The following is a 27,012-nucleotide window of genomic DNA, read 5'->3' as shown; positions in this document are numbered from 1 at the left end:
TTCCACTAAGAAGAGATGTCACTGTCTCCCAGTATCTTAATTTCCAATAAAAAATCTAGATCTTGAACAACTCTGCTTAGAATTTTAAATTTCGTCTTTATACTTAAAAATTAGGATTACTAAATGTATATTATTGAATTATTTAATCTAGATGGTCGTACAGTTCTTGTAAAATAAAATAAAAAATTCTCTTAGGTGTTTTGGTTTTTCTTTATCACATTCTAAATATCTTCAAAATTCCTTTTGTCTCTTTGGTCAGCTTCCATCCCTTTCAATATTTCAATTTTTTCCTCATATCCTTTGGTTTCTTTCAACCTCAAACTTTATTAGTTTCTCCCACTATCCCTTAATTCCTTTAAACTTCCTTCTGCTCCTTCCGACTGTTTTTGTCCCTTCTCACCATCTTTACTCTCTCTGACTACTATTAGTTATTTCTGAACCTCCCAGCTTTTTTGGTCCCTTTAAAGAATCGTCTAGGCTCTTTCAGTAGTTGCAGTCCTTTCTCATTTTATTTATAGTATTTGAACTTATTTTGATTCCTTTCATTTTTGTATAGTCTTCTTTGTCTTTTTTTTCCTCCATTTGATGTCATTTAGTCCTTTAAGAAATTTTAAACTGTGCTAGCTTCCTTTTGTATATTTTAAAAATCTTTATTCATTCCAAATTCCTTAAGTACCTTTTTCTGTCTTTCATCTCTTTCATTATTAATGGTTTTTAAGGGCTTGCTATAGTTCTTTTCAACTTAATTTAATCCAGTCGACTTTCTTTTGTGCTTTCGAACCCTCAAAACTTTGTTTGCTCCCTTTGAGTATCTCATTCAACTTTTCGATATTCTTACTCCTTTTCAAGTTCTTTTTGTGTGTTCAAATTTCTGTCAAACTTTCTGACACTCATAGTTTCCATTGACTTTCATAGACCCTTCCAAATATTTTTAATAATTTCAACTTTCTTCAGTTGACTCTCAAAACCTGTCCCTCCAAAATTAGTTTGTTCCATTTATGCTTTCTTCAGTCAACTCTAACCTTTTAGTTCGACGTTTGAATGAGTCATAATTTAAATGAAAGTTGAGGTAAATTGGTTGAGCTCAATGGGGAAGACTGTAATGGGGTTATTCTGAACGGGAGCTGAGTTCAACAAGGATGAGTTAATTGAGTTTAATTGAATGAAAAAATTATGGATTTAAAGGGTTGATTTGAATTGAGTTGAGTCAAGCAGAGATTAAGTTTTAACACACCAACACCAAGAAAAAATCAAAACCTTTGAAGTCAAACTCAACTTGATATTACTTATTCCCATGGGTAGCACCAGTTCAAATATTCTAGCTTTTTCCCAATTTTGGCTGAAATAATTCCATTCATGTTGTGATTTTACTTTCTCATCGATTTATACTCTTGATCAAATGAAAAAAAAAGTTTTTTTTTAACTGAAAGTAAGGAGCAACATTAAAGCTTAAAACAAACAGAAATTATTACAAATTAAAGGGGGTTGCCCCCTCCTCAATGCCTTGCTCTTTAAGCTAAAGTTTGATGTTTTGTTCCAAATCCTTAAAAATGACTAATTAAACACAAGGGTCCTTTAATTAGAATAAGAAGCATTTAAAATTCGGAAAACAACTTTAGCGCAAAGAGCGAGATATTGAAGAGGGGGTAAACCTCCTTATGTGCATAATAATTTCTGTTTGTTTTAAGCTTTAATGTTGCTACTTATTTTAAGTTGAAAAAACTTCTTTATTCATTTAATTTCTGATTGTTTTTAAATAATACCGGGAAATCCATCTCCCATTCATAGAAAATCCTTCCCCCTACAAAAATTGCTCCATAAAAGATCCTCCAACAAACCCCTTCCCCTACCAGAATATCTCCCCCACCTCTTCGAAAAGTATCTGTATACTTTCCAATAGTCAGTATTGTATGTAAACAATGGGCAAAGTTCATAGATTTTACCCCTTCCTCCGAGGGCTGTGGGGGATCAAGTCATCTTCAAAGACATAATTTTTAGATATTTCAAATATGCTGAACAAAATGGCTATCTCAAATTTTGATTGGAAGATTTTAGAGGGGAAATGGGTGCGAGAGGATGGGTAACTGCCTTCCGGTATTTTTGGTCACACAACTTTTGATTTCCGATTAAATGAGCCCCCTTCCTATCTTCTAGGATAACTGGGTCAATACGATCACACCTGGAAAAAAACACGCATCTATTATCTTGCTTCTGGCAAAAACACAAAAATCCACATTTTTGTATTTAGGAGCTTGAAACCCTGACAATTAAGTTCTCTGATATGTTGGATCTGATGGTGTGATTCACACTAAGATCACTTGATGTCTTGGTTGCGTTTCCCCCTTTTTAAGAAATTTGGCAAATTTTCTCGGGACGTAACTCTTGATAGGAAGCAATAAACTTAATAAATTTCATATATTTTGAATAAGCATTAAAATTTGATTATTTTGATGTATCCATTTTGATCAAGACTCTTGACTGTTTGACTAATAGGTCAAATTTACCGGTGGGTTTTGATTTCCAATTTTTCCTTTGCCAAAGACATGAGTTCTGATCATTTTAAATTTTATTTTAATGGCATCTTACCCTTTTTTTTACTAGTATACTCTTAAATTGTGAGAGGGGTAAATCTTCTCTTGAAAGTCAACTTGAGGGTTTATCCTGACAATGTCTCAAAGTAAAAGCAACACACCCACTTAGTCACAAACATTTTGAAATGCTTGGGAGATGTTTTTGGAAATCTGTTAGATATTATTGCGGAAACAAACATGTGGGGTCAAGTTAAATTTGTATGAGAGGTCATTATCTTATCGACATGAATAATATCCAACACAAAGATGCTGTTTTTTTTGTTTTTTTTTCAAAAAATTATTTCAATGGATTTTGTTGAGCAACAATTTATACTGCAGGACATAGAATCTAATATTGTGGAGGAGCACAATATATAATTAAATCTGTACATTTTAGAGTTGCTCTTGACAATATTGGTCAGCTTCGAATGGATCTTCCGTTTGTAAACAGCTATATTGCCTCTGGAGTCGAGAGCCACTTGCAAATAGCACTTCCAAGGAAATGGAAACTAGCTGTGCATTTGGAAAATGACACAGATATTGGCTTTAGCTTCTCTGTAAGTACTTATCAATCACTAGCTCATTCTCTAAATCAATCGTAAATGCTAAGTATCACATGCCCAGTTCAATCTATTATTTTTTTTCGTAGTGGAGCCTGATATTAAACGTAGCAAAGATAGAAGGAATAAAACATACCGAATAACTTTTCTTATTCTCCAAAGTATTTCTGTTTGGTTCTGTATGTCCTGCCCGTGAGTTTACATTATAAATTGTCATGGGGAATAGGCTTTAAAAAATCCTCTCGCACTGGGTATTCATATGAGCTTACTTCAAATATAATACTGGTAAGGAATATCAATATGTCGATTTTTCTTGCCTACGCAGCTACCTGTGGCATCGCATTAAATCAAGCAGATAACCTGAAGTTTTTATGATTACTCCTGAAATCACCTGCTACCACCACTTAAAAAAAACTAAAAAAATAATGAATAATTCATAATTGAAAATGTGTTTTCCTGAACTTCATTTTTTAATTCTTATAACTTTTTGTTTCTGTAATTTCATTGCCAATATTATTCCATGATTCTATTCATCCAAAAAATCACGATAACCTTGAGCTAGTAGTGTGGATTAAGGTGAGCCTCTAGCTATGTGTGTGAGTGTTGTAATTGTGGGAATTAGACATAGCCAGAAAAGCATATAGGTAAATAATTTGTATCAGTATATTTTAACATGAAAAGTAGGAGATAAAATTTAAACAGTGAGTAGCTGGAACAAATTTTAGCTTTCCATGCTTCAATTTTAATTGGTCTTTGAAAATTTATTGTATTTCAAACAGATCATATGTCTTAGTGAACTAAACTGGGATTTATTACTAACACAAAGGTCCCAAACCATTCCAAATAACAAAATATTTTAGAAAAATGCTGTGTGGAGAAGAGTCCTTCACCTTTTTACGTCCTCTAAAAAGGAAGTGTTAAATAAAAATGTCATTAATTTGTTTTCATTATGTTTCTTAAGTGACACCTATTTAATTGATTAATTCATGGGTACTCTTTTTGACAAAAAAAATTAGACTGCTTATAGAATGGTAACCTCGGATTTTCTTTACACCCATCCAGGTCAAAATCGTATTGGTTGGTCATTTAACTAATTCAGTCAAACCATTCTCTATTCTTGTAAGACAAACAAGATGCGTGTCACCAGAACTCAACGGAACAGTTGTTTATATTGGACCATGGAAGAAATCCTTAAAAACATTATAGATACCTGAAATAGTCTGACTTGGGTCATTTAAAAAAATAAGAATGATAGCAGTCCAAGAGTTGAAACCTATGGAACTTAGTATCTAAAGAGGGAATTTGACGAATGCTTTGAATGATTCTGAACATATTATAGCTTAAAATAAGATTTAAAATAAATACAGAGAGCGAAGCTTATGAACTATTATACCAAAAATTCCCAATATGTCTATAGCGAGTCATGGGATACCATTTCAAAACTTTTGGTTATACATAGCCTAATAATAGTACTAGACCCAAAAATCCTTAACCTGTACTCGGTTGACTACACTTGTCCAGAAACTCAGAAGCTTATTTTGTTTATGGTAATTTAATAAACAAATTGGTAGGATCTTATACCGCCAAGGCAATGTGTATCATTTAACTGAAGCCAAAAATTTTTCAGCCAATTACCATTCTTTTGTTGTGAATAACTTAGATTTATGTCTGTTTAAACCCAAACCACATCATGAAGCTAATTCCTGCAGCTGTACAAAATAAAAATAGAAATATTGAACCACTGCAACTTATTAAAGACTCTTATAAATAAAGGACAAACAAGTTTCAATGGATAAATGTATTTAATATTACAGGGTCTAAATTCAGCTTCAACCTGGTTCAAACGTACACTACAACATCTGAAGATAAAATTTGATAGTTTGAATTTGATGCAAGAAAAATTTTCCCAGGGGAAATTATTCAGGTGTCACGCTCTTCCTGTAATTATTTGTGTCTCAGATTTTCCTGTGTTTAGACACAATCAACTACTCTACTTCCTTTTATGATTGCAAGTGCACTATTATGGATTGCTCCACTTTTGTTTTAAAAATGGCTGGTATTCTGGAAAAATATACCCCAAACAATCTTGACATATTTTACCTGAAAATTAAATAAGTAAAACAGGCAGCTTTCAAATTCAAATTCATTTAATTCAAAAACAAGACATAGCTCTCGTGGGCAAAGCCCAAATATGATGTCTCTTAGTCATAATTAGCAAAATAAAGTTGTCTGATAAAACTTCGTCAGGATAAATAAACTAAAGGATAAAAACACTTGAGATTGAGAATAAAATTATCTGATAAAATTTCATCAGGATAAAAATAAACTAAACAATAAAAACACTAGAGATCATTGTAATATTTGACAAAGCTTGGCACAAAGCTTTTACTGTAGCGCATGGTGTTACAGTGGACTGGGGTTAGTTTCGGAACTTTCTCAGCCACTTCCCTGGGGGGACGAGATCTTATAGGGACAAAAGGTGGGAGAAGGAATGATCGGTAGATGGGATGTTGAAGGAGGGTGGAGCCAAATCTTTGGCATAATTTTTCTCGGCGGGAAGAAAGGGATTCAAGTTTAAATTCCTTGAGGTAAAAGGAGTAAGGTAGAGGGGATCCGCCATAAATGATTTGCAGTGATCTCTTCTGAACTCGTTCTATTTTATCAATTTCATCCTGGTTAAGGGCAAAGTGCCAAACCGGACAAGCATATTCAACTAAGGGGCGGATGAAAGTGTGAAATATTAGTTTCAGCTTATCCTTAGGAACTCGAAATTTTTTCAGTGTTCTTAGCATTTGGAATGCGCCGTTAGCTTTTTTTACAATTGTCTTTGTATTCTCCCGCCATGAGAGGTCAGAAGAAATCACCACACCAAGTAAAGTTATTTTATGGCTTATTAGCTCGGAAGCGATAGGAGGTTCGAAAGACGGTTGAGTATTCTGAAGAAAAGAAAATGTCTTGACCGAGCATTTGTCTTTATTCACGACCATGTTTAGTTCAGCCGCCTCTGAGGTAACTTGGTCGATGATACCAGCAGCATTGCTCTTCGAATCCTTAGATACGATTTCCGTTAAGGACAAGTCGTCAACGTATTTCCATCTGTCCCCCAGCTCAGCAGCAATTTCATTTATCATGAGGAGGAAGTCCAGCGGCCCGATCACAGTTCCTTGTGGAATTCCACAAAAAACTGGCAGAGAAGTGGAAAATTGGTCTTTATACTTCACAGTTTGCTCTCTATTTGTTAAGAAGCTTTTGATGATTTTAATAATAAAGCTGGGTATATTTTTTTCCGCCATTTTTTCTAAAAGGATTTTGTGATCAACAAGGTCAAATGCTTTTTTGAAATCAATTGCAATTAAATTTATCCATTTTCCAGGTTCATCCAGGTGTTTTAAAATAAAATCAATTAAATTAACGAGGTAATGAACTGTCGAACACTTAGGGATGTTACCAAATTGCTTTCGATCAGTTACTTTCAAAAGATATTTTTTCAGCCATGCGGCAACAAAGCTTTCGTATATTCTGCTAAAAACTGACGTAACTGTGATCGGCCGAACACCAGAGAAATCATTAGCTGCTCCTTTCTTTGGAATGGGGGTAATAAACCCTTTCTTCCATTTCTTTGGAAAATATCCTGTTTTTGTTATAGTATTGAAAATTATCTGAAGGGGAAATGATAATTTCTTAGCAAATGCTTTAAAGAGAGCAACTAGAATGTCAAAAGGGGCAACGGAAGTTCTTTTTAACGAAGAGAGTTTACGGATTATAATTGCCCATGAAATATCAGCAATTACATTATCATCTGAAGGAGTAGTTAAACTTACTGGAGGATCCTCGGGTGGAAGAGGGGGGTAAGACTGCACAATTGAAGCAAAATGGGCATTTAAATCATTCGCGGTTTTCTCTAGAGGCTCATCCCTCATGAAGTCAACTGGTTGAGAACTTTTGCCAGCCAGACTTTTTACTTTACTGAAAAACTGCGACGGTTTGGACTCCAAAAGATGCTCAACTTCATTTTCATAGTAATTTGCTTGTGCCTTTTTGATTTTCCATTTTATTTGGTTTGCCAACTGTTTTGCTTGGTTCACTTGACCTTTTCGTATTAGGTGCAATTTATGTTTTATCAGTTTCTTTATTTTTGAATTTACGTATGGTTTATCACTAGAACAGAATTTAGTCTTACGTTCGGGAAAGCACTCGAGAAATTTTGAATTTAACTTATTATGGAATTCTTCTACTTGGGAATCCAAGTCTTTAGCTGAAGAGACCGCGACCCAGTTTTCTCCCGTTATCCAGTCACCGAATTGCAGCAGACCATGGTCAGTGATCGGCCTTGAAGTAACTTCGGTTACTTAATATTTAATTTTTAATTTTTCCAAGGGGTTCCACTGTAACATCTAATGATAACTTCCACCAAGTGGTGCTAGTTTACTTGGATTCCGGTAATATTCTGAAATATTTGTCAGGATTACATCCAGAGAAGTATTCCCCTTAGTTGTTGGGAAATCGACTGGAGTTTTAAGGTTAAGTGACCTGGCCAGCGATTTGCTATCGAGTTCGTAAGTATCTCCAAACATTACTACTCCAAAATATAGGTGAATTCTCTGGACGTATTCTGTCTATTCCTGCAGCTTCTCCCAAAAAGCTTTTCTTGCTGCAGCTGGCTGACCAGGTGAATAATAGAAAACGCACACTGCTATGGCAGAGACCGGCCTAGGGAGTCGCTTAGGTTGGGCTTTGACCCAAATAATTTCATCATTATCTTAAAGAAAAGGTATATTTATAAGCTGAGGTTTAAAATATTCATGCACGAGTGTCATAATTCCTCCTCCTTTTTTCCCAAGAGGATGGTCATCAGGCCTAAGTTTAATAAAAGAACAAAAGTTAGGAACCCTCAATAAATTAATATCTTGCCGGTGGACCTCGGAAACACAGATAACGGAACAGCCAAGCATTTGAGCCGTAGTCTGAAGTTCAGTAAATTTCTCTAGATTTAAACTTTCGGGGTTGCTGTAAAGGAAAGAAGGAAATACGTAACGTTTGTCGTGAAACTCCTGGGAAAAAGGTTTATTTTGGAATTTATTGCCCCCTATCGCGACTGGGGCAGCAACAGGGTTATTTAAACTGAAGTCACCAACAATTTTTTCCTTCTGCAGGGAAAGGGGTAATGTGGAGGGGGAATAGAATAAGGACGGGGCTGGTTGTTGATTGGCTGTTGATGAAAATGGATAGGTGGAGGAGGAGGAGGGAGGGGGTCTAAGAGGCTCCTGAGATGTGTCATAGGAGGGGTGGTGTACTGAAAAGGGTTACAGGATTCCCCAGGAAGGTGGACCTGCGTTTGAACCCAAGAGTGTCCTCTCTTTTCTAGACCCCAAGAGGGTTTGTTTTGGATTTTCTGCTGTTTGCGTCGTCCAAGGTGGGCGTTTTTTGAAGAGCTTGGGTCCGTACGGTTAAAATGCGCTAGTCCACGATTTTCATATAAGCATCTAAAACGAGGGCACATCTGTATATGATCAAGGACATATTCAATACTATTACATGACTTGGCAAGGAAACTAGAACATGGATTTAGGAACCGGCAGTGAATACCAAATTTACATGCTCCTTCTTCGAAAAATTTACACGCCTCTTTTGACTTGGGCTGTTCAGGGCAAGGTCGAACTCTACTTTTGTTTATCTGAGTCACTTTATTTTCATGAGCAAATTTACAACTAGCTCCCCTCTTGCAAAAACCATTCCGAAAGAACCAACACTCTCTGTTACATGGTGGCTTAATTATTTTCTCAAAAATGATATGTAAGTCCTCTTCCTGTAACTTGTCAATCGGAATCACATTATTCTCATCACTTGCGGCTATGTCAGTATTATTATTCACCGCACTTGGAAAGGGCATATCCGATGTAACTGACGCCGCACTTATAGCATTCATTTTGCGTTGATTATTTTGGGCGGCTGGCTGGGTACCAAGTTCATGGCCGCTTGGGATTTGATCCAGTGGAAATCGGTTTTGAAACTGATTTATCTGCATCTTTAGAGAATCGATTGTTGTTTTTTTTTTCGTCGACTAAAACGTCTAACTTACGGCGTTCTTGCATACCAATCGCAAGCTTTTCAGAAACAGACCTGACTTCATTGTCAAGCTTTGCGATAATAGAATCACGGGCTGAAAGTTCATTCTCAAGGGTAGAGCATTTATTTCTTAACGCTGAAATTTCTCGTATATATTCTCCACAATCGACACAGGGAGTTTTCGGCTTTATGCTGGGCCTAGCTATTGTCTTTGCGTGGGGATTGGAGGACCTGGGAGTAACTATAGGCGTGTTTTTCGCAACAGATCTAGGGCTTGCTTTTTGCGTAACTTTACCAGAAAGTTTTTCATCACTTGTAATCAAAGGGGAAGTGGGAAAATCCCAGTTTAAGCAAAGCCATTTTTCTAACTTCTCTCTTAAGCCAAGAGTAATCTTTGCACATTTGGGGTGCCACCATTGGCTGCATTTAGTGCACTGAACTGTCCCACTGGTTGCTGGGTTTCTACATTCAGGACAATAATATTTAGGCATTATTAAAAGGGAAAGTATTGATTCTGATTGACGGAAGGATCTGCCCCTCTCCTGCTCACCAATTAGGGTCAAGTTAATGTCTTATTAAATCACTTTACGTCTACACTCTTTGAATGCTCAAAATTAATAATATTTCTTAATCTCTTACTGCAGTCACTTTCACTTGTTGTGCAATCCAATTAGATTCAAAGTTCAATCAAGTTTATGTCCTCACGGAATATGAAGAATCTAGGTCAAGTTTAACAAAAGTCCACTGTTATTTATTCCTGACTTAATCCTTTAAATGATCTCTTAATTAACTCCGGTCACTGAATTAATTCAAGAACATACCGGACTTCAAATTTAATATATCCAATCTAGATAGATGTTTTCACCTTGAGATCTGATCAACGACTGATCAGAGCTTTGACGCTACCGTTACCACAATCCAATCAACACCTTGGAGTAAGAGGTTTGACAGATTTATTGTTGGCTTCTATTGACTTGTGAACATTTTAGATAAATGTACATTCACGCAAAAGCACAACTCCAAGGATTTTCAGTAAAGAATCGACTGCAGAATTCTCTAATTCGTATTGGCTGGGCATAAGAGACTGGAGTCATTTTGGTTCTGTCAGACGTTTTGGGGTTTGAGCTTCGTCATAAGTTTCTTTCTCCGTCTCTATCTCCAACAGGGAAATATGGACTGTGTGGCCGACAGATAGATTTGATTTACAGCTACAGAAACAAAAAGACAAGGTCCTAATTAGGAATGTTGAATATTGTATTGTATTCCTTAGCTTAGGTAAATTTAATATATGAGAAATAGACAGCAGTGGTTACAGATTACTGCAATTCTGTAGTAATAGTGATCTAGTTATAACCAATAAGGTTTTTGGTTATAAAATGGGCCATAAATTAACTTGGTATTTCTCCTGATGGTAAAACAACTAACAATATTGATTACGTTATTGTAAACCGAAGACTGGTAGAACCAATATAAGATACAAAGGAGAAGTGCTGATGTTGATCTTAACAGTAAAGATCACCATTTCACTGCGTTTAGTGTTAGCCCATAGCTGAAACTTTGGAAGAATATCCATCTTCCGGGATAATATGATATTGATAGACTTTAGGATAAGAATTTGGAAAGAAATTTCCAGGAACAGTCAAACACTCCATTGAAAGGTTTAAAACTTGAGAATGTAGGGGATGAATATAATAATTCTAGGATAATAGCTTGTGAAGTAGCTGATGGTGTCTCAGGGAAGAATGTTAGAAACGAAACTATGAATATTATTGAAATTGCTTTATATTTACTATAGAGGAGGAGGGGCTTGTACAAGATTGATTTTAGTGATAGATCATACGAAAATTATTAAAATTCCAATAATCGAATTTAAATATGATTGAGGAGCTGTGGAGTGGAGGTAATGGATAAAACTGCTGAAGATTTAAAAATTGCAGCCAGATGACATAGTAGTTCAACATTCTACTAGCATCTTAATAAACTCAGAGGGAATAGTCATTTTAGATTTGTTCTTGTCAAAGATAGGAAAGGGGCCACAGTTAGTGATAAGAAAAGAGTTAAAGAAAGATGGGCGGAACATTTTGATAATTTGCTAAACTGTGATAGAGTTACAGGAAAAGATATAGAAAAGAATGAAAAAGTTTGTGGAACTTCGCATGTGAAGAAGATTTATTTCGTGAGGAAAAATTAGTGAAAACACTAAAAAGATTAAAAAATGTAAGTTTCCAAATGCTTATAAAATGGTAGATAAAATCTTTGACTATGATGATTGTGAGGTTAGAGATAAGTAACTGAAGATTGTGATTATGGCTTAAAAAAGGGAAGTATCTAACAATTTTAGGAAAACAGCTATTATACCCTTCTATAGAAAAGATAATAAGTGTGTATGAGATTATTATAGAGGCACTAGCTTGGTTATTGAAGGAACAAGTTACTTGGTATGATGTTACTTCTTAGATATGGAGATTCTGTAGACAAAGTTCTAAGAACAGAACAGTGTGGTTTCAGAAAGGGGAGAAAATATGTCAAGCATATTTTTGCTCTAAAATTAATAATTGGGATTTTCCTTCTCAATTAAATCTTCAAACCACTTTAGTCTTATAGATTATCACCAAGTGTTTGGTTTTTCTGATAGAAGAGCTTTAGCAAAGGTTCTATGCTTATATTAAATACCAGATGAATATATTAAATGGATTCGTCCTATGTACAAACATAGGATTGTTATGGTTAACGTAGGAAATGTACATACTCCTAGTTCATAAACTGGAAGCAAGCTTTGTGCAAACTCTTTCGGAGGAGTCAGAATATTAGATTGTCAGATTGTCAGAATGAGTACATTCTTGACGAACCACAGTTTTTATATTTGTGGCCAATCTCCAAGATAGATCTGGATTATTCTAAGTGCTACCTCTATTGTTTACAATTTAAGTTGTGAGCTTTTTCCCAGGCTGCTGAAGTACTTTCTTCATCACCCCATCATGGATTTTGAAGAAAATCCAGTGCAATCTAAAAGTTACTCAAATACTGTTCTTTTTTACCTTTACCTAAAAGCAGGTTCAGAATATTACGATTAATATCTTATAGATTTCAGTATTTAGATTTCATTTGTTATCAATATGCAGACTCTTTGGCTGAGGCAGAAAACCTGAATGAAACAGAATTAACTTGCGAAGGGTATAGGCATTTGGACTGTACCTTTTCTGGAACTTTGGATTCATTACTATATGGATTTCAGACCTAAGCATTCATTTTTTTTTCAGTTATATCCATCTGAAGTCAAAAAAAATCTTTTCGAAAGTAAAGTCACTCCGTTCTGTATCATTGGATCAGTCTCTAACCATAATTCTCTTACTCAAAAACCAGGATTTGAACAAATTTATACTTTGGAAAAACATGAGGTGGCTAGCAGTGTTTCCACTTGGCTTGGTCAAAAGAAGAGTAGAGGTGGTAAGAAAGTAAGTAGAATGAAAGTTGAAATTATTTTAAATTAGTTTTGAATATCCTATAATTAGTTTGAAATTTATTTTGAGCATTGAATATCCAGTAGATTCCATGAAATATTCCCCCTTCCAAAACAAAATTATCTACAGACAGCTCCTACTGCGTAAAAAAGCCCCTCCCTAGGGTATTCCACCAGGAAAATTCCATCCTTACGAAAAAATACCCCCCAAAATTAGTTTTGCACAATTTAGCCTGGGGAGTTCCTTTTAGAACATTTTTCATTTGAAAAAAGTTTTGTTTCTTATTTAATTTCCAATCTTTTTCAAATCATACTAGACATTCCCCTCTTCTGAACTTTTTTCAGGAGATCCCAACCTACACCCTTTTCCTCTCCTTAATGGTTAATTTCTCCCTTAGAAAATTTCCCCTTCGAGAAGTTTTATCGTTGAAATTTCCCCCATGGAGAATTTCACCCTAGGAAAATCTTCCTTCACAGACAGACCTCTCACACAATTCTAACCCTGCTGAAAATTTTCTCAGACAATTCTTCCCGAACATCTCCAAATTTAAGATCGAATCGACAAAGAAAAAATAAGACAAATAAAAATAATTGCGTGAGGGTGGTCTGGTAAATTCTCCCCAAGTAAAAGTCCTCCTTAAAGGTTCACCCCCAGAAATATCCCTCCTAAAAAAAAATCTCAGTGTAGAAAATAACCACCGCAGAAAACTCCCCGTCCCTTAAAAATGTCTGTATGTATCACAATAACAAATCCTATGCGTTAACAATGGGCAAATTTTATAGCTTACAGTTGTTTCCTCAGGGGCTATAAAGGGTCTTTTCATCCCAAGAGGCATAGTTACTGGACATTCTAACTCTGGTGAAAAAAATGGCTGATCAAAATTTTGATCGGATGACTTAGAGGGGAAAATGAGGATAGAAGGGGGACTAATTGCCCTTCAATGCTTTTGCTTACCTAAAATGGGCACTTAAAACTTTATATTCCATTCGAATGAGCCTTCTTCAAAACTTTTGGACCTAGTCATTTGATGCGATCTCCTCTTGGGAAAACAAACTAACACAGATTCGTGATTTTTCTTGTGGTAAATTTCGACATATTCACAGATGGGAGCTTAAAACCCATACAGCAGGGTTATCGAATGCGCAAAATCTGATGATGCGATTTTTCTCAGCATTTCTTGATTTTTTGGGGGGAGGGGGGCGGCTATGCCTTTTTTCAAAATTTATGCAAATTTTTCCCAGGCTCATAGCTTTTGACGTGAAGCCTCATAGCTTTTGGTTGAATCATGTATATTTGCATTATTGAATTGTGTTTACATTTTTATAGCACAATTATATCTGTGTTATAGTATTATAGCATAAATTGTGTTTGGAAGCAATATAAAAAGCCAGTCGTTTTTATGCATGTATTGGAATTTCAGAATTCTGTTTTAAAAAGTTATGGTTACTATTAAGCCGAGTCACTCCTTATCTACAGTTTGTTACCACAAACTGCTTGATGAACCAATATTTTAAAATTTCCAATTTACCATAATATTTCTGGAATTCCCTTTAAATCAACATCTTCAAACCAACAATTTATGATTAATTATTTTATACAATCACCCCCAAAAACAATAACTGAGCCTCCCTAAGAGTAAAATTTAACAGGAATAATAGCAAATTGTCAACCATGTAAAACGGTTGCTGATGTTTATTATTCAGTGCAAGCATTTGCCCCAACTCATGTTTGATATTTCTATAAGGCAAAGGGAAAATATTCAACTTACCATGACCCTTTGATTATTTTTTATCAAGTTTGCACTCATTTTTACATGATCATGATGGGTTGCTCGTTTGTGTGTGCTCGTGTGTATCTTTGATGGATATTTCGTTTGTATCTCGTTTGGGTTGCTCGATGGATATGCTCGTTTGTACCTTTGTTATTTAAGTATTTTTTGCCTAGAAGCTTTGAGTTTCGGTTAGTTATATTTTAATTTAGTATATAAACTTATTTTGAAAACTAAAAAGAGGGAAGGTCTTTTCGTTAGATTTATATCATCCTTTAATTTGATTTCTTATACATTTTTTTTTTACATGGTTTTATTATAGACATTGTTTTTTTTATTGATTCTTACTCTAGTTTTCTATTTTATTCGATATTTATGTTTTATTGTTTAAAATAATAACTTGTCAGTTTTTTTGTAACAGTATTATTTTAACTCTTTTAGCATAGTAAAGGATTCAAAGGGATTTTTAGCGTAGCCCCGTTGGAATGGATATTCCCTGGAAGCCTAGAAAGTCAAGAAACAACCGTTCATCTGCCAATGAAAATCAGGAACTTACCCGAATTTACCATAGTATTCCAAAGATGTAAGTTAAGCATTTGTTTTTCTCGTAATCTTTATAAATTTGATGAAAAAATTAAAAAAAATTAACACATACAGTCACACCAGCCGTTAGGACCAAGACATAAAAACAAACAATAAATGATGATGAGCAAAACCAATATCAAGCACATGAACGGGATTTGAAAGGAAGAGTTCTAGTTTTGGAACATAAACTTGTTAAAGACAAATTTTAAATACAGAAATTTAAAATTTCTTTATCTTCAACACAAGTTTCTCGCGGACCAGTTCATATGGAACAGGTGCTACTAGAAACTTTAGGGTAGGTTCATTCACTTGAAATTTGAGAGTTCAAGAGCTCTATGAAGAACCAAACATAACTGAATGGAGCATAGCCCCCTGCCTCATTCTTCATTTCTTATCGGTCCTCTCTATCCTCCAATGATATTTAATCAGTATTTTTACGTAGTTTCTTGTAAAAAAAATACCATGTTCGATAAATATGCTGCTAGGTATGCCTACAGATAATGAGTATTGGAAATTGCTTAAGCAAATGTTTTAGAATGGCTAAGTGAACGCTGTTTAATATTTCAGTAATTGGTAAACGAATTAAGTTGAATTTTGAAAACATTTTTACCCAAACATTATAGAAATTGCACACGGATTACGAAAACTGTCCATTGTGGTAGTCAGGGACCAAAAAATTAGCCCTGTACAACTCTATAACTGTATACCACCATCACAAGACCTGTTTACAATCAAAAAATTACTGGAAATAATCCCTGCTTATTCCTTTCTTAGACTCTTTCCTGTCCTTGCTTAGCCTATGGTATTCAGAATAATGCGCCAAGACTTTTAACGTTTCATCATTAATACCTCTTCAATGTATGATTACGAGACTTGAAGAGTTAGAGGCTAAACCTAGAATATTCGTAGCATATTAGCCTCTAGACAATATTGCACTTAACTGGATCCATAATAGAGCTGGGGAAATCGGAAAAGAAAAATAAAACCAATTCTAAATTGATAACACTAACTGCCTTGGATATGCCTAAGAAAAAGCATTAAATTTCTATAATTCTAAAAAGGAATACTTATTCTAATATTCATTCAACCCATTTCCAGTAACATACAAAGGTAGTTAAGTACTCTTCAAGTGCACTACAATTCTTCTAAATATTTTTATTTATATGTTGTTACATTTTATCTTACATGTTGTTTTTCTTCTTTTTACGAGTCTATAAATGATGAGAATATATCATCACAGAGTAAAAGACTAACATGAAAAGTTAGTGGATATTGTCCTGGAAAGATTTAGCTCTATTCCAAGAAGATCAATGCTGTAACTAATTGATGGTAGAGCCAATAAGGATTTTACAATGTAAGATAGAACTTTGTGTCTAGATATGGTGTTTTGAACAATTGAATTGACCTTATTAATTCCTCAACTCTCTGCATTGCACACTTTACTGCCCCCTCTCAGGACGAAGCACTGCATACACCCATGACTAAGACAGGTTCCCAATAGAATCAGTTAAAAATTATTCTGAAAAGTTTCAAACACATCCTCCTTCATCGTTCAGATCACTTACACTTCAAGATCATATTTAACCTCTGCCATCACTATAGCTTCTAATATTTTATTCTTGGCTTGCAGACTGATCTTCCTATTTTTATAAACTTTTTAAGCATGAAATAACTCCCTGGTCATTTGCTATTCTACTTTTTAAGCCTTGATTGTATCCAGTATTTTTAGTGAAACACTACCAAGGTAAATGAAGCCATCCATATGATCAGTATTTGGTTACCAAGAATCCTTTCTTTCTTCTTTAGAAATTCCAGATCTAGGTGACTTAGTCTTCCTGACATTAATTTTCAATTCTATTCTAGTACCTGGAACTTGTAGAGCCTTCAAAAATCCACCATCTGCGAAACTTTTTATTCATCACACTCACATCATCTGTGCAATCTAAGTTGAGGAGAACTTTACTTTCTGTCTTGATTCCATGCTCTCTCTCATAGCCTTTGCCGTGCTCTTTAGTACAAAATTCATCAGAATAGCCCATATCTGATAAGCGATTTTGCTTAAATCCAGCTTCAATAAAAACTAACTACTAATCTCATTTCCTACCTTAGCTGTTGTGATAGTATTCTCTTACATATAAAGAGTTGCTTTGATATGCTTATCTAGTTTGCTCTTCAAGGTCAAAACCTTCATTAAAGCTATTATCTCGGCTGAATAAAACACTTGATCATAATATAAAAATCCAAGGTATAAATGGGTCTGATTACATTGGTGCCTTTCAATTATCTCGTCACCTTTCCTGTTTAATAGTGTAATTAAAGTTTTCCAAATGCTACTAGATGCTTAATGAATTTATTAATGATGTAACTAACATGAAAAAAAAATCATTAACATGCTATCATATCCCGAAGGCTCATTAGCCTCGTTTTTATTTTTTTGGTTTTGGAGAGGACTTTCTTAAGTCCTCCCGCTGTTTACGCTAAATTTTCACATCACTACTTAGTTTATTTCAACCGCCCTTGTGTTTTATTTATTGTCCTTGAATAATTAAAATTAAAAGTCAGACTGTGAGTGTATTGTGTCAACCATATTAAAACATTGGGTTTTAAGATCGTTTTCCTTATCAAAATTATTTATTTGATAAAAATATTATATCACAGCAAGAGTACTGCTAATAGTTACCAGAAATTCTACAGATAGTTTTTATAACAATATATATATGCTTAAAATAATTGAAGTTTTAATGTGAAATAAGAATTGTCAAGTTTAATTTAACTCAGTAAAATTTGATAGACTAGAAAAATTGTCTACAATTAAAATAAGAATTTGAAAAATTTTGTTACTTTTTTATTTGATTCATAAATTGAAATAATTTTTAAATTAATACTAGATAGATTTCTTCCATTTTTTTTTTAATCCCATTTAATTGCTTGAATAACTTTTTAATTTATAAAATAAAATAAATCCCAGGAACATTTAAATAATTATCAATAACGTATTGTATAAAATTTCATAAGTATTTTATTTAATTTAAATATATATTTAACGTTAAATTTCAATTTAATTTAGTTCTTTTAAGAAATATTCATAAATATTATTAGTGTCTGGTTAGACAAATGTTAAGATAAAAAAAATCTCAATTTTTAAATAAGACTAGTGGTAAATAAATTGCAAATGACATTAAATTTTAAAGGATGTGTTATCCTATGCCTGTGTAAAGTTTTTACTTTTTATTCTAAGTTTAAATTTATTATTTATTGTGATTTTTAATTGTTTTTGTTGCATATATTTATTAATGAAAATTTATTTTCAAATTTCACATGAATTAAAATTTGGATTGATTTCAACTTGTCTTTGTTGCAATGTATTTTTTCATTTTATATGAAAAGTTACTAACGTGTAATTTTTTTTATTAAAATTAATATAGAAATAATTTAATCTATACAAACATCTTTATATAGCGATGTTAGGTTTAGTGAGAAGAATATCCATACCATATATTCAAATTTTTCTTTCTAGTAGTTTCAAAGTAGTATCGTCTTCAAAAGGGTCCTTTAAAGTAGTACTAGTTTTTACAAAGATAAGTTATGAGTTTATAAAAAATTAAAGTCATTATTAACTTGACTGTTATAATTAGGGAAAAATAAATACTATTGATTTCATTATTTTTTTATTATTTCTCGCAAAAAGATTTAAATACGATTCTACAAAATTCAATTTTTAAAAAGCTTTTTCGATTTATTACTATCCACAGAAGGCACACGACTCACAGGCTGGTTATGTCTTTTAAATTGATGAAGATATTAAAGGTGCATATTGATGTTTATGAGTGTGTTCTCCCATTTTAAATATCAGATACATTTATGTGTACATTCAACTGTGTTAATACTCTTTTTATGTTCAAAATTTTTATATTAATTTTATCATGTCAGAGCAAGTAAAAGATGCTTCTGCATAAATGTATGAAGGCAGAGTTCAGTTGCTATAATAATATTTCTAGCTGTAATATTTTTCTGGAGTGCAAAGTACTTCGAAAACATTCCTCTTTCAACCAACTAAATCAAAAATCCTACTTTCACCCACTTCTTAAATAATTCTAAAGTTTATTGATTGTTTGGATGATCCCATCTAAGCAAGATCTGGTAAGTCCAGATTATAGTCTTCAAAAATTACTCAAATTTTGGTGCTTTTCGAAAAGTGCTCTTAGGGAGACAGTGTTTATTAATCCTAAAGGTTATGCTTATGCCATCAAATCATGTTTTTCACTCCACAAAAAGATGAAAATTTCCTCAGCCCAATGAGCTTATTACCAACATTGATCATTACATTTTAGATCGAAGCACAAAAGAAAGATTGCCAGTTTGATCAGCTTTTATCGCTTTTTTATTAGATTTAATAACCATTGTCCCTCCCTCTCTAAAATTTTTTTTGAATTGTGACGTAATGACTTTTTTGCTGTCAATAATGTGATTTTGTGTGTAATTTGTATTCAACAATATTTCAAAAGTCTTGTGGTAAAATTTTTAATGCTGTAAATTAAGGAGGATAATCCAACGAACCTAGTGAAAGACTTGATCATAATGTTGTTTTTGTAGAGAAAGGGCTTAATGAACAGAAGTCAAAAGTTATGCCAATGATTCTTGTAAAAAAAAAATACTAATAATAATTGAATAAAATTCGAATAATTTGTAATGAAATTTAATATGCTTAAATGCATTCTATATAATTTATAGGCGATTGTTTTATAGAAGGATTACTTAAAACATATTACATCTTATCAGTTTGAGAAACTGTGTGATGCCACATGTGTACATGAGTCTGTTGAGTTCTTAGTGACCAAGAAATGAAATCTTGAAAATAACCAAACACACTGATATCATATTATATACAAAAGAAGTGAAATAGTAAATGCTTCTGAACGTTAAGCAGCTTCTCCAAAGATTAAAGGGGTTATTAACAGCTTAGTAAACAAAATTAAACTGTTATTCTAATTGTTCATGTATGTTTGCTTTCCACAAGTTTACTTTAATACAGTTTTTCTAGTCCTTGAAAATACATACATTTCACAAAAAGTTTTTGATGCCATATTGCCGTGTAAATGAACCACAAGCAACCCAAGAGACAGTATTATATCATGGATTTGTATGAAACTGCTGAAGCCTAGAACCTAAACAATGTTTTCCAAAAAATAGTTTATTTATTCATTTAATTATTAGAACATTTTTAAATGGAATACAATTTATCAATATTTATAACTAAAAATATTTTGTCTGGTATATTTGTTATTTTCTTTTTATACTATATATTTTTGAAAAAAAAAATGTAAAATCAATGGGAGAAATATAAGCGATAATTGAGATGACATAAAATCTCAATAAGAAGTTCACTTTTATTTTATATATACATATATATATATATATATATATATATATATATATATATATATATATATATATATATATATATATATATATATATATATATATATATATATATATATATATATATATATATATATATATATATGTATGCATGTCTTAATTTGTAAAATGAACCTGTAACTGAAATTTTAGGTGGGAAATTGTTTTATAACAAGTTGATGACATCTAGCGATGGTAAAGAAATTGCATCTGTTGTTGTACATGCTGCTGAAGACTTTGAAGGATTGCAGAGATTTATTGATGTTGTATTAAGTATTGAAGGTAAAACCAAATGCCTTCAACTTCAAAGAAAAAATCCAGTATTATCAGAATTTGAAAGTACATGTGGTTGTGCTTGTAATCTTGAAGCCCATGCTTCTTTGATATTTGGTGAGAACCTTTTTATTTATTAATGCAGTGACCTTATTTTAATATTCTACACATTTGTTGCATAGACCTTGGTAAAGGATGAAGAATAAAAGAATTATATTGAGTGGGGAAAAAAATTTCTTGAGTGGGAAAGATTCGTAGATCTGTTCCATGCTTTTATTTTTGTTAAGCCTGAAAACATTTTTTATATAAAAATGAAATTTATCCATTTGGGCAAAATATTCATTATGTTGTCTAGCCGGTTGTAACATAAAATTTCAAGGAATAGACTATATAATAATAATAATAATTTATTTTTGACCCACTATAAAGAAAATGATGTGGAGTAAAACAATAAAAGAGAAAAAAAAATTAAATAAACAAACAAAAAAAACAAAAAAAAACACAAAGATACATTTAACAACAACACAATAAATAAATATTAAAATCAATTCGCTGTGGCTACCCGGATAAGTGGGTGGTTAACACCCAAAGTAGCATAAATGTTCTATTAAAGACGGCTACTTTGTCTGGCAAAACAATTTACAATATCCGGAGCGCCAAAAATCCGCATCATCTTTCTATTACTGTATCTGCGAGGTAGATACAATAAAAACTTGCAATATCTAAAATACATAATTCTAATATCGCTAATATCCCCTGGAAGAAACAGGATGTGAAGGTTCATTAACACATATTTCAAATTGACGTCATAGCTTTTCAGTACACTTAGACAGAGCTTATAGCGTTTTTTTGCATGTTTGATTTTGTGTTTCAAATATACTATTAAATGTTAGGCAGCTTTGTGGAATAAGCTTCCTCTAAAAGTTTCAATATAATTTCAAGTTTTTAGTAATATTTAAGTTTCTTAAAATTTGTATTATTCTCTTATTCTTTGCATAAGGACCTAAATGACGCTTAATAAAAATTTAAAGTGAAAATCTGTATGTTCTTTTTTTAATGACTTGGCTTAGGGCTATTCGCAATGTTTTTTTGATGATGTGTGTTCCTTGTTGCTAAATTATAAAAATAACTTGATTAGGTTTCATAAAGCAATTTAGTTTTTTAGATATTTTAAGCATAAATTAATGATAAAACTTCAGTATTTAAATCATTAGGGTACATAAAATTTTAAATTTGTTTTAGATAGAAGTGGTTTTAGTTTTTAATCATTTACGTTTGATCCAATTATTCTTTAGCTTTAAAGAAACTACCTAGAATACAGTAGAAATTTAGCGTTAAAAAAACAGTAATTGCACTGAGTGAAAAGAAGTAAAACAAAAATTCTTATGTTCTACAGAATATGACCAAAGACGAAATGGTTTGGGATTTTTTTTTTATTACTTAGTAATAAAGATGAGAAATAATGAAATGTGAAACTGATTGAAAAAAAAAGTGTAAACAATTAGTTATGGCTTGAAAGCAATGTTTTTTTGGTTTGAAATTGAAAACGAGTGACTCAGTGTCAAAGAAAACTCATTTTTGTAACAATTAAGGGTTTGAAGTGAAACCTAAAATGTTATATATTTTATACACTTTTCTTAACTTTTATTTATGACAAAGTTTTCTACGAAGAAGGTGTTTAGGCCTGAAAATATAGTATTGTGAGAAATTACTATTTGATTTTGAATTTTACTGAATGTATATACATAATATGCTTGTAAATCTTCCTTGAGAGAACTTTTTCTCAAGTGCATTTTAATGTGGGTAGCTGCTGTTATGATCTTTGAGAGTAATTAATTAAAAAATACTTTTGGAAAACGAACTTTTTCAAAGAAGAGTAATTGACTTTTTAACCTTAAGATCATCATATACTAATATTTGTTAAAACACAAACTAAAAACGACCAGAAATTACTATTAAAGAATACATGAAACCCAAAACGAACAGAAATTAAATCAGCAATCATAGCAAAATAACATCCAACAAGTAATAATATAAATGAATAAATAAATCTTAAAGTAAATAATGCTTAAATTGAATATACAAATCAAGCTTAAAATGAAAACTAGTATTTTGCTATTGAATTATAAATGAAACCCATAAAAGAACAGAAATTAAGTAAAGAATCAATGCAAACAGACATACAATAGATACTAATTTAAATGAATAAATAAATCTTAAAACGAGTGAAACTTAAATTGAATATGCAAATCAAGTTTGAAACAAACCAAATCACAACAAACAAGAGTTTGGGTATCGCCTCCTTCTCTCATTGTAAAAGTCTAAGACCTACTGCGTCATCGGCGGCTTGCTGAAAATATACATTAAAATTACAGTAAAATTTTTAACTGATGAGTGCCCAGCAATTAATATCATTATGCATCAAATATTCAGTTTAATTTATTAGTTATTTCTAAAATTGTTCAAGACCCCTAAAACTGTCCCTCTCCTTAACTCCAAAAGCCCAAAGCCTACTGCGTCATTGGCGCTTCACTGAAAACGAATTATATTCCAAATATTTCCTTTTCCAGTTTTTACAGCATTAAAAATTAGAATAAATTTACAGTAAAATAAAATCTTGAACTGATGGATCTTTTAACAATTAATATCATTATATGTCAAGTATTCTATTTGATTTTGTTTATACTTTCCAAGACTGTTCAAGACACATATAGTTTTCAGTAAAGCGCCATGACGCAGTAGGTATATACAGCTATATATTCCCGCCAGGCATAACTTACAACGCCTACCCTGGGCCCTGAAGGATTGTATCGACCCCGGAGTTTTTGTTATATGATCTTAGAACCATTTTGAAAAAATGGCTCTCTCAAAGTTCTTATCGGATGGGTTTGAGGAAAATAGGGCAAGGAGGGAGGCTAGTTGCCCTCTCCGAAACTTATACGAGTATCCTTTCTATAATAACCATATATACCCCCAGAGCATTACTTACAACACCTGTCTTCGGGCCCTGGGGGTTGCCCCAACACGGTGGTTTTTCTTATGTGACCTTTAAACTAGTTTAAAGAAATGGTTATCTCAAAATTTTTATCAGATGGGTTTGGGGAGAAACAGTTGTGTGGCGGGGTGGGCGGCTATTTGCCCTCGGACATCTTTTGACTCTTAAAAAGTTAACTAGAACTCTCAAATTACAATCAAATGAGCCCTCTCTGAAGTTTATAAGAGCATCCCTTTCATAAGAACCAAATACGCCCCCAGGACAATACTCACAACGCCTACCCCAGGGGCAATGGGTTGTTGTGTCAACACCGGAGTTTTTGTTATCTAATGTTTGAACTATTTTTAAAAAAATGGCTATCTGAAAATTTGTAGAGGATAGGTTTTGGGGAAAAGGGCGGGGGGGGGTGCTAGTTGCCCTTCAATCTCTTGGCTCCTAAAAATTGAACTAGAACTTTGAATGTCCAATCAAATTAGAACTCTATGAAGTTTATACGAGCATCCCTTTCATGAGAACCATACATGCGTTCAGGGCATAGCTTTGAACACCTTCCCCTGGGCTCTGAGGGGTTGTATTGACACCGGAGTTTTTCTTATTGACCCTTGAACTATTTAAAAAAAAATATCTATGTCAAAATTTTCATCAGATGTGTTTGGAAAAAGAAGGTAGGGAGGGGGGGGCTAGTTGCCCTTGTATCTCTTTTGACTCTTAAAATGTTAACTCAAACTTTCAAGTTCCAATCAAATGAGCCCTCTCTGAAGTTTATACAAGCATCCCTTTCATAAGAACCATATGTGCCTCAGGGCACGTCTTACAACGCCTGTCCCCAGGCCCTGGGGGGGTCTGTCGATACCTGAGTTTTGTTATCTGACTTTGGAACAATTTTTAACACAATGGCTATCTCAAAAAAAAATTTTGAATACATGTGGGGAAAAAAGGGCGTGGGAGGGGCTAGTTGCCTTTCAATCTCTTTTGACTCTCAAAAACTGAACTACAACTTTCAATTTTCAATCAAAAGAACCTTTTCTGAAATTTTATGAGCATTCCATCCATAAGAACCATAAAATCCCCCAGGGTATAACTTACAACACGTGCCTTCGGGCCCTGGGGGGCTGTGTCGGTCCCGGAGTTTTTGTTATACGGCCTTTGAACTATTTAAAAAAAAATGGCGATCTCAGAGTCCATATCGGAAGGGTTTGAGGAAAACAGGGCGTGGAGGGGGGGGGTGTCTCCGATCTCTTTTGACTCTTAGAAAGTGGACTAGAACTTTCAATTTCCAATGACCTGAGCCCTCTTTGAAGTTTGTATGAGCATCTCTTCAATAAGAACCATATAAACTCCAAGGCATAACTTACAACGCCTGCCCCCAGGCCCTGGGAGGCTGGGTCTACACTGGAGTTTTTGTTATAAGATCTTTGAACTTTTTTTTTACAAATAGCTATCTCAAAAGTCTTATCGGGTGTATTTGGGAGCAAAGGGCGTGGGGGCTGGTTACCCCTCCGATATCTTTTTACTCTTAAAAAGTGAACTAGAACTTTCAATTTTCAATCAAATGAGCCCTTTCTGAAGTTCATACGAGCATTCCTTCCATAAGAACAATATATGCCACTGGGCATAAATTAAAACGCCTACCTTCAGGCCCTTGGGGGTTGTTTCAACACCGAATTTTTTTTGGTTATGTGATCATTGAACTATTTTTAACAAATTGGCTATTTCAAAATTTTTATCGGATACATTTCGGAAAAAGGGGGGCTAGTTGCCCTCCGATTACTTTTGACTTTTAAAACGCGCACTAGAAATCTCGATTTCGAACCGAATGAGCCCCCTTTAAAGTTTTTGCAATGACCCCTTCCATATGAAGTGTATCTGGGAAAAAGAAATAAATAATAATAATAAAACACTAGAGCCGTTTGGTCTTTACTATTGGCAACGCTATAGCGTTGCCTCTGGTTGGTTAATTAACATGAAAAAAATCACCGGTTTTTTTATATAGATAATATGTGTTTTATATGGGTAGGAAAGGCATGTCGTAAAGAAGTAGCTGAAGGTGAAATTACTTATACCAGAACTGCGGAGCAATTTGCATACGCTGAAGCATCACCTGAGTACAAAGAATGCCAAAAACACATGAGACAAGGAATTAAGAATAGTCAACAGTGTCACAAAGCTCGTATTCTTGCTGAAACTTATGATAAAATGTCAGTAAGGATTCCAGAAGTCGATAAGGTATATATTAAAGGAAAAAAATTCCTGTGGAATTCTAATTTCATCAGAACCATTGATTTCTAGTAAGATACAAAAGTATCAGTTACTGCCCATAAGAATATAAACTCTTTCAATACTTTTCTTTAGTGAACTCCCCTTCCCAGCCTTAGAAAATTTTAGTCATTTACCTTCTCATCCTGTGAACAATTTTCACCAGAATTTACAGCCGAGCTAATTGGGCCCTGAGAATTTGTTGGATCATGACTAACGCTGAGAGCTTAAAATACCCTAAGCTCATTCACAGACAATCCCAAGCCACTAAAATGCCAAACGTCCATACAATGTATAGCAATAATGTAGGGGCCTTGTGATATGCAAGAAGACATGTTTGAACTGATCATTTTATCTTATTCGATGACCCTGGAAAAGACAAAACAAGCATAAGCACATAGCAAGTAAGATATTGAAGCAATTACAGGTAGCACAAGCATATTACACTTAAGTAAACGTTCAATTCCGGCCTACATACACAAGAGACAAAAACAATGAACACAAGACACAATTCTGTATTAGCTTGAGTTCTCTTTTGGGTTGATCTTTTGAAACATGCGTCATTCTCCAAACTATTTTTTATGGTGTCTCAAGGGCTTTATTAACTTTGAATTTTTTTTTAATTAGTAATTTATCATCGTTAGACAAACTTTTTTTTTAATGTTTCTAGGAATTGAGACTGACCGACTCCCAATCAAAATGAAGTGGAATTGTTATGTTGAGCTTTTAGACCATTTACCTGGTTTCACATACCGATTACGGGGACATGTTTGATTTGAACAATTGAATAATCCCAACTGATTTGAAAAAAAAGAATGTCCAGAAGATAGGCAATACGATAAAGGCATTAAAAGTAGCACATCATAGCTTCGATGTTAAACATCACCCAGCAAAGAACCAATACTAAATTCAACAAGGCACTTGCTTCTCAGCAAAATGAGCCTACCTCCTTTTCTCAACCATAAAAATCATAGGCTATACTCGACTGTATCTCAAGCTATATTCCATCAAAGCAGATCCAAGTTTTTAGAAAGGACATACCTTGGTTCAATATCCATCG

The 27,012-nt window shown here is 33.4% G+C and overlaps 1 protein-coding gene across 1 annotated transcript in view; it reads left to right on the top strand.

Moving 5' to 3' along the window:
- The window catches only part of LOC148945644 (vitellogenin-like), a 145,152-nt gene that overhangs the window by 86,433 nt on the left and 31,707 nt on the right, over positions 1-27,012 (top strand). Inside the window, exons 15-20 of the mRNA XM_089098230.1 lie at positions 2,968-3,127; positions 12,457-12,651; positions 14,867-15,008; positions 17,175-17,319; positions 20,556-20,822; positions 25,712-25,922. Coding sequence (XP_088954356.1) covers positions 2,968-3,127; positions 12,457-12,651; positions 14,867-15,008; positions 17,175-17,319; positions 20,556-20,822; positions 25,712-25,922 — 1,120 coding nt within the window. The remainder of the gene's footprint in view (positions 1-2,967; positions 3,128-12,456; positions 12,652-14,866; positions 15,009-17,174; positions 17,320-20,555; positions 20,823-25,711; positions 25,923-27,012) is intronic.

The sequence above is a fragment of the Artemia sp. Qi Xiang Cuo genome, chromosome 12 (assembly GCF_049724085.1).
Source record: "Artemia sp. Qi Xiang Cuo chromosome 12, ASM4972408v1, whole genome shotgun sequence".
NCBI classification, from domain to species: domain Eukaryota; kingdom Metazoa; phylum Arthropoda; class Branchiopoda; order Anostraca; family Artemiidae; genus Artemia; species Artemia sp. Qi Xiang Cuo.
This window is presented reverse-complemented; position numbering and strand designations above follow the sequence as displayed.